The sequence below is a fragment of the Lonchura striata genome, chromosome 35, assembly GCF_050655825.1.
Source record: "Lonchura striata isolate lonStrDom1 chromosome 35, ASM5065582v1, whole genome shotgun sequence".
NCBI lineage: Eukaryota > Metazoa > Chordata > Aves > Passeriformes > Estrildidae > Lonchura > Lonchura striata.
Window position 1 is genome coordinate 803,577 of NC_140737.1, and position 13,035 is coordinate 816,611.

General features: G+C 40.3%; 1 protein-coding gene across 1 annotated transcript; it reads right to left on the minus strand.

Annotated features, from left to right (window-relative positions):
- Positions 1-89: 89 nt before the first annotated feature.
- LOC110481108 (HLA class II histocompatibility antigen, DM beta chain-like) lies at positions 90-12,722 on the minus strand. Its single transcript, XM_085565072.1, has 7 exons — positions 12,427-12,722; positions 10,626-10,913; positions 7,064-7,387; positions 2,867-2,974; positions 1,109-1,141; positions 584-616; positions 90-505 (listed from the first exon to the last, which is right to left on the minus strand). Exons 1-7 carry the CDS (start codon positions 12,593-12,595, stop codon positions 495-497), a joined length of 966 nt encoding a protein of 321 aa, XP_085421198.1. The 5' UTR covers positions 12,596-12,722; the 3' UTR covers positions 90-494.
- Positions 12,723-13,035: the final 313 nt, after the last annotated feature.

Genomic DNA, 13,035 nt, shown 5'->3' on the forward strand with positions numbered 1-13,035 from the left:
TAAAAATTCCCCTCAAATCCCATTAATTCGGGGTTAAAGGAAATCCAAGAGAATTCTCATTTACATTAAGCATTTGCATAAACATGAGGGAGATTTGAATATGCAACATTTTATTGTTTCAGGTAATTCCTTATTTGAGGGGGATTTTGGGGAATTTTTTGGGATTTTTATGGGATTTGAGGGGGATTTTCGGGGAATTTTTTGGGATTTTTAATGGGAATTTTTGGGGTTTTTTGGGATTTTTAATGGGGTTTAGGAGAATTTTGGGAAATTTTTTGGGGATTTTTATGGGATTTGAGGGGGATTTTTGGGGAAATTTTGGGGATTTTTAATGGGAATTTTTGGGGAAATCTTCAGGAAATTTTGTGTTTTTATGGGATTTGAGGGGGATTTTTGAGGGAAATTTGGGGATTTTGGGGGGGTTTTGGGGCAGATTTTTGGGGTGATTTTCGGGGTTTTTGGGTCTCGTCGCCGTCATTGTCCTGGGAGGATCCTCAGATGCTGCCTGGGAAGGGAAAATGATAAAAAATGGGGGAAAAAATGGGGAAAAAAGGGGAAAAAAAGTAAAATTGGGGTCCCTCACCTGCGTGGGTGTCACCGGGGAGTGGGGAGTAACCTGCAGGGAGAAAATGGGGTGAAAATGGGCAAAAATGGACAAAAATGAGAGAAGAAAGGAGAAAAAGGGGAGGAAAAAAGAGCAGAAAGGGAGAAAAGGTGAAAAAATGAGAAAAGGGAGAAAAAAAGAGGAAAAAAGGAGAAAAAAGGGAGAAAAAAAGGAGAGAAAAGGGAGAAAAAAGGAGAAAAAAGGGAGAAAAAAGGAGAGAAAAGGGAGAAAAAAAGGAGAAAAAAGGGAGAAAAAAGAAAAAAAGGAGAAAAAAAGGAGAAAAATAGCATAAAAAAAGGAGAAAAAGAGGACAAAAAAGAAGAAAAAAGGGAGAAAAAAAAGAGAAAAAAAATTAAAAGGGACAAAAATTGGGGAAAAAAATTTGGGAAAAAATGAGAAAAAAATGGGGTAGAAAAGGGACAAAAAGGGAAATGGACAAAAAATTATAAAAATTGATAGGAAATGATAAAAAAGGGACAAAAATATGAAAAAAGGGTCCCTCACCTGCGTGGGTGGCACCGGGGAGTGGGGAGTAACCTGTAGGGAGAAAATGGGGTAAAAATGGATTAAATTGGGTAAAAGTGGGCAAAAAAGGACAAAAAGGGACAAAAAGTGAGAAAAAGCGACAAAAAGTGAGAAAAAGCGACAAAAATCAACAAAAATCAGCATAAATCAGCATAAAAATGACAAAAAAGTTACAAAAAGCACCAAAAAGTGACAAAAAAGCGACAAAAAAGTGACAAAAGTGAGACCAAAATGAGACAAAAAGCAAAAAAAGCGACAAAAAGTAACAAAAAGTGACAAAAATCAGAATAAAAATGACATAAAAGTGACAAAAAAGCGTCAAAAAGCAACAAAAAAGTGACAAAAAAGCCCCAAAAACATCCCAAAAAAGCCCCAAACATCAGAATAAAAATGACATAAAAGCGACATAAAAGTGACAAAACAGCAACAAAAAAGTGACAAAAATCAACATAAAAATGACATAAAAATTACATAAAAGCGACAAAAATCGACAAAAATTGACAAAACGCCCCAAGAAGCCCCAAAAATCAGAATAAAAGTGACATACAAGTGACAAGAAAAGCGACAAAAAAGCGACAAAAATCAGAATAAAACAGACAAAAAAGCACCAAAAATCAACATAAAATTGACGTAATAATGACATCAAAATGACAAAAATTGACCAAAATTGACAAAAATTGACCAAACACCCCAAAAAGCCCGAAAACATCCCGAAAAGCCCCAAAAAGCCCCAAAAACCCCCCAAAAATCAGAATAAAAATGACATAAAAGCGAGAAAAAGCGACAAAAACGTGACCAAAAAAGCGACAAAAACAAGAACAAAAATGACATAAAAGCGACAAAAAGCCCCAAAAATCAGAATAAAAATTACAAAAAAGCGACAAAAATGTGACAAAAATCCGAATAAAAATGACATAAAAGTTGACATTAAAGCGACCAAAATTGATAAAAAAATGACAAAAATCGGAATAAAAATGACATAAAAATTACATGAAAGCGACAAAAATTGACAAAACGCTCTGAAACGCCCCAAAAATCAGAATAAAAGTGACAAAAAAGTGACAAAAAAAGCAACAAAAAAGCGACAAAAATCAGGATAAAACAGACAAAAAAAGCGACAAAAATCAACATAAAAGTGACGTAATAATGACATCAAAATGACAAAAATTGACCAAAATTGTCAAAAATTGACCAAACAGCCCAAAAAGCCCGAAAACATCCCGAAAAGCCCCAAAAAGCCCCAAAAATCAGAATAAAAATGACATAAAAGCGACAAAAAGCGACAAAAAAGTGACCAAAAAAGCAACAAAAATAAGAACAAAAATGACATAAAAGCGACAAAAAGCCCCAAAAATCAGAATAAAAATTACAAAAAAGTGACAAAAAAGTGATAAAAAAGCGACAAAAATGTGACAAAAATCCGAATAAAAATGACATAAAAGTTGACATTAAAGCGACAAAAATTGACAAAAAACGACAAAAATTAGATTAAAAACGACATAAAAATGACATAAAAGCGACAAAAATTGTCAAAACGCCCTGAAACGCCCCAAAAATCAGAATAAAAGTGACATAAAATTGACAAGAAAAGCAACAAAAAAGCGCCAAAAATCAGAATAAAACAGACAAAACAAGCGCCAAAAATCAACATAAAAATGACAAAAAATGACAAAACTTGACGGAAATTGTCAGAAACGGACCGAAATCGCCAAAACGTGAGAAATGTCCCCAAATCACCTGCGCGCAGCCAGCGGCTCAGGCCCAGCCCCAGCAGCGCCGGCCCCAGGAGCAGCGCCGGCACCGCCAGAGCCACCAGCAGCGCCAGGCGCGGCGACGGGCCCGGAGCTGCGGGGGAAATTTGCATAAATTTGCATCTCATTTACATTGATCAGCATTGAATTTACATTAATTAACGTGATGTTTACATTTGTCCAAGGGACATTCGAATTTGTCGACGTGAAATGAAAATTATTCCAGCAGAAATTCAAATTATTGCCGCCTGAAATTCAAATTTATCAATGTGAAATTCAAATTATTCCAGCAGAAATTCAAATTTATCAACGTGAAATTCAAATTATTCCACTAGAAATTCAAATTATTCCAGCAGAAATTCAAATTATTGCCGCCTGAAATTCAAATTTATCAACATGAAATTCAAATTATTCCACTAGAAATTCAAATTATTCCAGCAGAAATTCAAATTTATCAATGTGAAATTCAAATTATTCTACTAGAAATTCAAGTTATTCCGGCAGAAATTTAAATTATTCCAGCAGAAATTCAAATTATGCTACCTGAATTTCAAATCTATCCAACAAAAATTCTAATTGATCAGCACAAAAATCAAATTTATCAGCATGAAATTCAAATTATTCCACTAGAAATTCAAATTATTCCAGCAGAAATTCAAATTATTGTCGCCTGAAATTCAAATTTATCAACGTGAAATTCAAATTATTCTACTAGAAATTCAAGTTATTCCGGCAGAAATTTAAATTATTTCAGCAGAAATTCAAATTATACTACCAGAAATTCAAATCTATCCAACAAAAATTCTAATTGATCAGCACAAAAATCAAATTTATCAGCATGAAATTTAAATTAATTAACATGAAATTTAAATTTATTGACATTAAATTCAAATTTATCGACGTGAAATTCAAATTATTCCAGCAGAAATTCAAATTAATTCCGCCTGAAATTCAAATTATTCTACTAGAAATTCAAATTATTCCGGCAGAAATTTAAATTATTCCAGCAGAAATTCAAATTATACTACCAGAATTTCAAATCAATCCAAAAAAAATTCTAATTGATCAGCACAAAAATCGAATTTATCAGCATGAAATTTAAATTAATTAACATGAAATTTAAATTTATTGACGTGAAATTCAAATTATTCCAGCAGAAATTCAAATTAATTCCGCCTGAAATTCAAATTTATCAACATGAAATTCAAATTATTCCACTAGAAATTCAAATTATTCCAGCAGAAATTCAAATTATTGCCGCCTGAAATTCAAATTTATCAACATGAAATTCAAATTATTCCACTAGAAATTCAAATTAATTCCGCCTGAAATTCAAATTAATCAACATGAAATTCAAATTATTCCACTAGAAATTCAAATTATTCCGGCAGAAATTTAAATTATTCCAGCAGAAATTCAAATTATGCTACCAGAATTTCAAATCAATCCAAAAAAAATTCTAATTGATCAGCACAAAAATCAAATTTATCAGCATGAAATTTAAATTAATTAACATGAAATTTAAATTTATTGACATTAAATTCAAATTTATCGACGTGAAATTCAAATTATTCCAGCAGAAATTCAAATTAATTCCGCCTGAAATTCAAATTTATCGACACAAAATTCAAATTAATTAACGTGAAATTCAGATTAATCAGCATGAAATTCAAATTTATCGACGTGAAATTCGAATTTATCGACACGAAATTCAAATCGATCGACATGGAATTCAAATTATTCTACCAGAAATTCAAATTTATCAACACGAAATTCAATTTTATCCACCCGAAATTCAAATAAATCAACCCGAAATTCAAATTATTCTACCAGAAATTCAAATTTATCAACACGAAATTCAAATTTATCCATCCAAAATTTAAATTATTCTACCAGAAATTCAAATTAATTCTCCCTGAAATTCAAATTTATCAACATGAAATTTAAATTAATTGACGTGAAATTCAAATTTATCAGCATGAAATTCAAATGTATCCACCCAAAATTAAATAAATCAACCCAAAATTCAAATTATTCTACCAGAAATTTAAATTATTCTAGCAGAAGATCAAATTAATTCCCCCTGAAATTCAAATTTGTCCACCTGAAATTGAAGAAAATAAAATTCTAAAAAAATTCAAAATAAACGCTAAAAAATCCCCAACAAATTCCTAAAAATCCTAAAAATACAAAAACTGAAAAAACCCTAAAAATCCTCCCAAAAATTGTAAAAAAGGTAAAAATAAAGTTAAAAATGCAGTCAAAATTTGTAAAAAAAATCAAAATAAACCCCCAAAAAAGCCAAAAAATCCACAAAAATTCCACAAAAAAATCCTAAAAATCCCTGAAGTCCCAAAACAAAAAATCCCAAAAAATCTTCCCAAAAATTGTAAAAAAGGTTAAAAAAAATTGAAAAAATTCAGAATTAAAAAAAAATCAAACTCAAAAAAATGCCCAAAAAATCCCCAAAAAATCCCTAAAATCTCCAAACTAAAAAAACCCAAAAAATCCTCCCAAAAACTGTAAAAAAGGTTAAAAAAAATTGTAAAAACTGCAGTCAAAATTTTAAAAAATCAAAATAAACTCAAAAAAATGCCCCAAAAATCCCTAAAAAATCCACAAAAATCCTAAAAATCCCCAAAGTCCCAAAACTAAAAAAATCCTAAAAATCCTCCCAAAAGTTGTAAAAAAAGTAAAAAAAAATTGTAAAAAACGCAGTCAAAATTTTTAAAAAATCAAAATAAACTTGAAAAATGCCAAAAAAAATTTCCAAAAAAATCCCTAAAAATCCCCAAAAATTCCAAAAAATCCCCAAAATCCCCAAACTAAAAAAACCCTAAAAATCCTCCCAAAAGTTGTAAAAAAGGTAAAAAAAATGTGAAAAAATTCACTCAAAATTTTTTAAAAAATCAAAATAAACTCAAAAAAAAAGGCCAAAAAAAATTTATGAAAAATCCCCAAAAAAATCCAAAAAATCCCCCAAATCCCCAAACTTAAAAAACCCAAACAATCCTCCCAAAAATTGTGAAAAAATTGTAAAAAAAATTGTAAAAAACGCAGTCAAAATTTTTTAAAAAATCAAAATAAACTCAAAAAAAAAAGCCAAAAAAAAGTTATGAAAAATCCCCCAAAAAATCCAAAAAATCCCCCAAATCCCCAAACTTAAAAAACCCAAACAATCCTCCCAAAAATTGTGAAAAAATTGTAAAAAAAATTGTAAAAAACGCAGTCAAAATTTTTTAAAAAATCAAAATAAACTAAAAAAAAAAGCCAAAAAAAAGTTATGAAAAATCCCCCAAAAAATCCAAAAAATCCCCCAAATCCCCAAACTTAAAAAACCCAAACAATCCTCCCAAAAATCGTGAAAAATTGTAAAATATTGTAAAAAACGCAGTCAAAATTTTTAAAAAAATCAAAATAAACTCAAAAAAAAAAGCCAAAAAAAATTTATGAAAAATCCCCAAAAAAATCCAAAAAAATCCCCCAAATCCCCAAACTTTAAAAACCCAAACAATCCTCCTGAAAATTGTGAAAAATTGTAAAAAAAAATTGTAAAAAACGCAGTCAAAATTTTTAAAAAAATCAAAATAAACTCAAAAAAAAAAGCCAAAAAAAATTTATGAAAAATCCCCAAAAAAATCCAAAAAATCCCCCAAATCCCCAAACTTAAAAAACCCAAACAATCCTCTCAAAAATTGTGAAAAATTGTAAAAAATTGTAAAAAACGCAGTCAAAATTTTTAAAAAAATCAAAATAAACTCAAAAAAAAAAGCCAAAAAAAATTTATGAAAAATCCCCAAAAAAATCCAAAAAATCCCCCAAATCCCCAAACTTAAAAAACCCAAACAATCCTCTCAAAAATTGTAAAAAACTGTAAAAAAAATTGTAAAAAACGCAGTCAAAATTTTTAAAAAAATCAAAATAAACTCAAAAAAAAAGGCCAAAAAAAATTTATGAAAAATCCCCAAAAAATCCAAAAAATCCCCCAAATCCCCAAACTTAAAAAACCCAAACAATCCTCCCAAAAATTGTAAAAAAAATTGTAAAAAACGCATTCAAATTTTGTTTAAAAATCAGAATAACCCCCCAAAAAAGCCCCAAAAAATATCCCAAAAATTCCAAAAAATCCCCAAAACTGCCCAAACTGTCCCAAAATCCCCCAAATTGCCCCCGATCTCCTCACCCCAGGTGACTCGCAGCGGTTCCTCCAGGCTGGGGTGCAGCGCCAGGCACTCCAAGGTGTCCCCGGACGTCCCCGGTGGCACCTGGATCGTCACCTGCGCCCGGAACGTTCCGTCCCCCACCGGCAGCGCCCGCCACGGTCCCGCGGCGTCGCCCGCGGCGTCACGCGTGTTGTCGCCCGCGGCGTCACCCGCGGCGCCGTCGGGGACGACGCCGTTGCGGAGCCACCTCAGGGTGATGTCGGCCGGGGAGAAGCCCCAGGCGTGGCACGTCAGGGCCAGCGCGGCCCCCCAGCGCTCGGGGACGATGCGCAGCCGCGGCGGCGCTGGGGGGACATTTGGGGACATTTGGGGATGGTTGGGGACGTGGTGGAGGTGGCACTGTGGCACCGAACGGCCACAAAATGGTGGGAAATGGGCTCAAAATGGTGGGAAATGGGCTCAAAATGGCGGCAAGATGGCTGCCAAGGTGCCTCAAAATGGCCGCCAGTGTGCCCAAATGTGTCCCCAAAATGTCCTAAAAGTGTCCCCAAAATGTCCCCCCAAAATGGCCCCAAATGTGTCACAAAATGTGTCCCAATATGGCCCTAAAATGGCTCCCACAAAATGGCCGCCAATGTGCCCAAAACGGCAAAAAATGTTTCACAAAATGGGCCCAAAATGGCCCAAAAGTGGCCACAAATGTGACCCCAAATTGTCCTAAAAGTGTCCCCAAATGTGTCCCTAAAAGTGACCCAAAATATGTCCCCAAGTGTGTCCCAAAATGGCCCCATAATGGCTCCCACAAAATGGCCGTCAAAGTTCCCAAAATGGCAAAAAATGTTCCACAAAATGTCCTAAAAGTGGCCCCCACAAAATGGCTGCCAGTGTGCCCAAATCTGCCCCAAAATGGGCCCAAAATGTCCTAAAAGTGACCCCAAATGTGTCCCCAAAATGTCGTAAAAGTGTCCCCAAAAGTGTCACCAAGTATGTCCCACAAAATGGCCACCAATGTGCCCAAAATGGCAAAAAATGTTTCACAGAACGGGCCCAAAATGGGCCCAAATTGTGCCCGAAATGTGTCCCCAAAATATCCTAAAAGTGTCCCCAAAATGGCCCCAAATGTGACACCAAGTGTATCCCAAAATGGCACCAAAATGGCTCCCACAAAATGGCCGCCAATGTGCCCAAAATGGCAAAAAAATTTCCCCAAAATGGTTCCAAATTGTTCCCCAAAATGGCCCCAAATTGTGCCCGAAATGTGTCCCCAAAATGTCCTAAAAGTGTCCCCAAAATGGCCCCAAATGTGACACCAAGTGTTTCCCAAAATTGTCCCAAAATGGCCCCAAATGTGTCACCAAGTGTGTCCCAAAATGGCACCAAAATGGCTCCCACAAAATGGCCGCCAATATGCCCAAAATGGCAAAAAATGTTCCCATAAAATGGCCCCAAAATGGCCCCAAATTGTGTCCCAAATGTGTCCCCAAAATGTCCTAAAAGTGTCCCCAAATGTGTTCCGAAATGTGTCACCAAATGTGTCCCAAAATGGCCCCAAAGTGGCCCCAAAATGGTTCATACAAAATGGCTGCCAATGTTCCCAAAATGGCCCAAAATGTCCTAAAAGTGGCCCAAAATGTGTCCCTAAAAGTGACCCAAAATATGTCCCCAAATGTGTCCCAAAGTGGCCCCCACAAAATGGCCGCCAATGTGCCTCAAAATGGCTGCCAGTGTGCCCAAATCTGCCCCAAAATGGGCCCAAAAATGTCCTAAAAGTGGCCCCAAATGTGTCCCCAAAATGTCCTAAAAGTGTCCCCAAAATGGCCCCAAATGTGTCACCAAGTGTGTCCCAAAATGGTCCCAAAATGGCCTCAAATGTGTCACCAAGTGTGTCCCAAAATGGCACCAAAATGGCTCCCACAAAATGGCCACCAATGTGCCCAAAATGGCAAAAAATGTTCCCACAAAATGGCCCCAAAATGGCCCCAAAATGGTTCATACAAAATGGCTGCCAATGTTCCCAAAATGGCCCAAAATGTCCTAAAAGTGGCCCAAAATGTGTCCCTAAAAGTGACCCAAAATATGTCCCCAAATGTGTCCCAAAGTGGCCCCCACAAAATGGCCGCCAATGTGCCCAAAATGGCCGCCAGTGTGCCCAAAATGGCCGCCAGTGTGCCCAAATCTGCCCCAAAATGGGCCCAAAAATGTCCTAAAAGTGGCCCAAATGTGTCCCCAAAATGTCCTAAAAGTGTCCCCAAAATGGCCCCAAATGTGTCACCAAGTGTGTCCCAAAATGGCACCAAAATGGCTCCCACAAAATGGCCGCCAATGTGCCCAAAATGGCCGCCAGTGTGCCCAAATCTGCCCCAAAATGGCCTAAAATGGGCCAAAATGACCCCAAAATGTGTCCCCAAAATGGCCCCAGTGTGTCCCCAAAATGTCCTCAAATGTGTCCCCAAATGGCCCCAAACTGTCCCAAATGTCCTCAAAGTCCCAAAATGTCTCCAACATCTCCAATGTCCTCTGGATGTCCCCAATGTCCTCGATGTCCCCAACTCCTCAATGTCCCCAATGTCCTCAAAGTCCCAAAATGTCTCCAACATCTCCAATGTCCTCTGGATGTCCCCAATGTCCTCGATGTCCCCAACTCCTCAATGTCCCCAATGTCCTCAAAGTCCCAAAATGTCTCCAACATCTCCAATGTCCCCAATGTCCCCAACTCCTCAATGTCCCCAAAATTCCCAATGTCCCCAATGTTCTCAAAGTCCTCAAATGTCTCCATCTCCAATGTCCCCAAAGTCCCCTTGATGTCCCCAACGTCCTCGATGTCTCCAGCTCCCCAATGTCCTCAACGTGTCCAATGTCCCCAATGTCCTCAAAGTCCTCAAAGTCCTCAAATGTCTCCAACATCTCCAACGTCCCCAATGTCCTCAATGTTCTCAAATGTCTCCAACATCTCCAATGTCCCCTTGATGTCCCCAATGTTCCCGATGTCCCCAATGTTCCTGATGTCCCCAATGACCCCAATGTCCCCGACGTCCCCAACGTGTCCAACGTCCCCAATGTCCTCAAAGTCCCTAAATGTCTCCAACATCTCCAATGTCCCCAATGTCCCCAAAGTCCCCAATGTCCTCAATGTTCTCAAATGTCTCCAACATCTCCAATGTCCCCAATGTCCCCAAAGTCCCCAATGTCCTCAAAGTCCCTAAATGTCTCCAACATCTCCAACGTCCCCAATGTCCCCAAAGTCCCCAATGTCCTCAATGTTCTCAAATGTCTCCAACATCTCCAATGTCCCCTTGATGTCCCCGATGTTCCCGATGTCCCCAATGTCCCCAACTGCCCCGATGTCCCCAACACCCCCAATGTCCCTGGCGTCCCCAACGTGTCCAATGTCCCCAATGTCCTCAAAGTCCCTAAATGTCTACAACATCTCCAATGTCCCCAATGTTCCTGATGTCCCCAATGTCCTCAAAGTCCCCAATGTCCTCAAAGTCCCTAAATGTCTCCAACATCTCCAATGTCCCCTTGATGTCCCCAATGTCCCCAACATCCCCAACCGCCCCGCCGTCCCCGCTGTCCCCTGACCTCTCAGCGGTGGCCACACCATCTTGGGCAGCTCCTGGCAGAGGCGCTGCCGCTGCCGCAGCCGCCGTTGCCAGCGGCCGTCGCGGGCCAACCTCTGCGCCAGGATGTCCCCAAGTGTCCCCAAGGGTCCTCCATGCTGGCATGGGCCAGCGCGGGGTCCCCGCAGGTCGCCGCAGACCAGCGGCATCCGGGACAGGGCCACCTCCAGGTCCTGCGAGCCGTTGGTGGCCACCAAGGAACCGTCGGTGGTCAGCCAGCAGCTGGAGGTCACCTGCAGCACGAAGGCGGCTAAAATCGACCAAAAAATGGCATTTTTAAACGGATTTTTGGGGTTTTTTGGGGTGTTTTGGGAGTTCCTGGTTTTTTCGGATTTTTTTGGGGGGTGTTTTGGCATTTTCGGGGGGGTTTTTTGGGATTTTCTCGGATTTTTTTGGTGTTTTAGGGGTTTTTTGGGGTATTTTTTGAGAATTTTTTGGGATTTTTTTCTCGGATTTTTTGGGGGTTTTGGGCGACTTTTTGGGGATTTTTTTAAAGGGATTTTTGGGATTTCTTGTGATTTTTTGGGATATTTTAAATTTGATTTTGGGGGATTTTTGGGTTTTTTTGGGGTGTTTTGGGAGTTCCTGGTTTTTTCGGATTTTTTTTGGGGGGTGTTTTGGCATTTTCGGGGGGATTTTTTGGGTTTTTTTTGGATTTTCTCGGATTTTTTTGGTGTTTTAGGGGTTTTTTTGGGTATTTTTTGAGAATTTTTTGGGATTTTTTTTCTCAGATTTTTTGGGGGTTTTGGGCGACTTTTTGGGGATTTTTTAAAGGGATTTTTGGGATTTCTTGTGATTTTTTGGGATATTTTGAATTTGATTTTGGGGGATTTTTGGGGTTTTTTGGGGTGTTTTGGGAGTTCCTGGTTTTTTCGGATTTTTTTTTTTTTGGGTGTTTTGGGATTTTCGGGGTTTTTCGGGGGGGGGTTGGGGTTTTTTGGGATTTTTCTCAGATTTTTTTGGCAATTTTTGGGGTTTTTTGGGTATTTTGTGAGATTTTTTTAGGATTTTTTTGAGGATTTTTTTTCTGAGGTTTTTTTTTTGGGATTTCCCCAAATTCCCAATTTTTCACCCCAAAATCCGCTCCACCCCCCCAAACCTCATAGGGCGGAGCCCCCCCAGCCCCGCCCTCAATCCCCAACTTTCCCTTTCCCAAATTTTCCGAAATTCTCCCCAAATTTTTTCCCGCCAAAACCCCCCTCAAAACCCCACTGGCGCAAGGCAGAACCCCCCCCAAACCTCCCCAAAATCCCAATTTTTCACCCCAAAATCCGCTCCGGGCTCCCCAAACCTCATAAGGCGGAGCCCCCCCAGCCCCGCCCTCAATCCCCAACTTTCACTTTTCCCAAATTTCCCCAAATTTTCTCATTTTTTTCCCGCCAAATCCGCTTCCCACAAGGCGGCACCCCCCCAAACCTCCCCCAAAATCCCAATTTTTCACCCCAAAATCCGCTCCGGTCTCCCCAAACCTCATAGGGCGGAGCCCCCCCAGCCCCGCCCTCAATCCCCAACTTTCACTTTTCCCAAATTTTCCGAAATTTTCTCAATTTTTTTCCCGCCAAATCCGCTTCCCACAAGGCGGCACCCCCCCAAACCTCCCCCAAAATCCCAATTTTTCACCCCAAAATCCGCTCCACCCCCCCCAAACCTCATAGGGCGGAGCCCCCCCGGCCCCGCCCCCATCCTCGACTCCCCCTTTTCCCAAATTTTCCCAAATTTTCCCCATTTTTCCCAGTTTTTCCCCCCAAACCCGCGCTCCTCACCCGCCCCGGGCGCTCCGAGCGCCGCCAGCAGCAGCGGCAGCATCGCGAACTGGGAGGAACTGGGAGGAACTGGGAGGAACTGGGACGAACTGGGAGGAACTGGGAGGGACTGGGAGGTGCTTGGGGGGCCCCCCCTCCCCCCCGGAGGTTTGGGGACATTTGGGGACATTTTGGGGCAGCCAATGGGAGCGCGCGGAGCGCGCGCGTCACTCGTTGCCAGGCAGGGCTGAGGCGGCGGCGGCCGCGAGAGGGACTTGGAGCGAACTGGGAGAACTGGGAGGGACTGGGAGGGACTGGGAGGGACTGGTTTATACTGGGAGGGACTGGGAGGGACTGGGAGGGACTGGGAGGGACTGGGATTGAACTGGGATGGACTGGGAGGGACTGGGAGGGACTGGGGGGGACTGGGAGGGGACTGGGGGGAACTGGGAGGGAACTGGGAAGGAACTGGGAGGGACTGGGAGGGACTGGGGGGAACTGGGAGGGACTGGGATGGACTGGGAATGGATTGGGAGTGAACTGGGAGAACTGGGAGGGACTGGGAGGGACTGGGAGGGACTGGGGGGGAACTGGGGGGGAACTGGGAGGGACTGGAGGGGACTGGAGGGG

Excerpts from the sequence above, each read along its gene's own strand:
- LOC110481108 (XM_085565072.1), bottom strand. The coding sequence starts at position 12,595 with ATGTCCCCAAATGTCCCCAAACCTCCGGGGGGGAGGGGGGGCCCCCCA. Across the intron at positions 10,914-12,426 it reads GCTCGGAGCGCCCGGGGCGG|CCGCCTTCGTGCTGCAGGTG; the intron begins GTGAGGAGCGCG and ends GGTCGATTTTAG. Across the intron at positions 7,388-10,625 it reads GGTGTGGCCACCGCTGAGAG|CGCCGCCGCGGCTGCGCATC; the intron begins GTCAGGGGACAG and ends ATGTCCCCCCAG.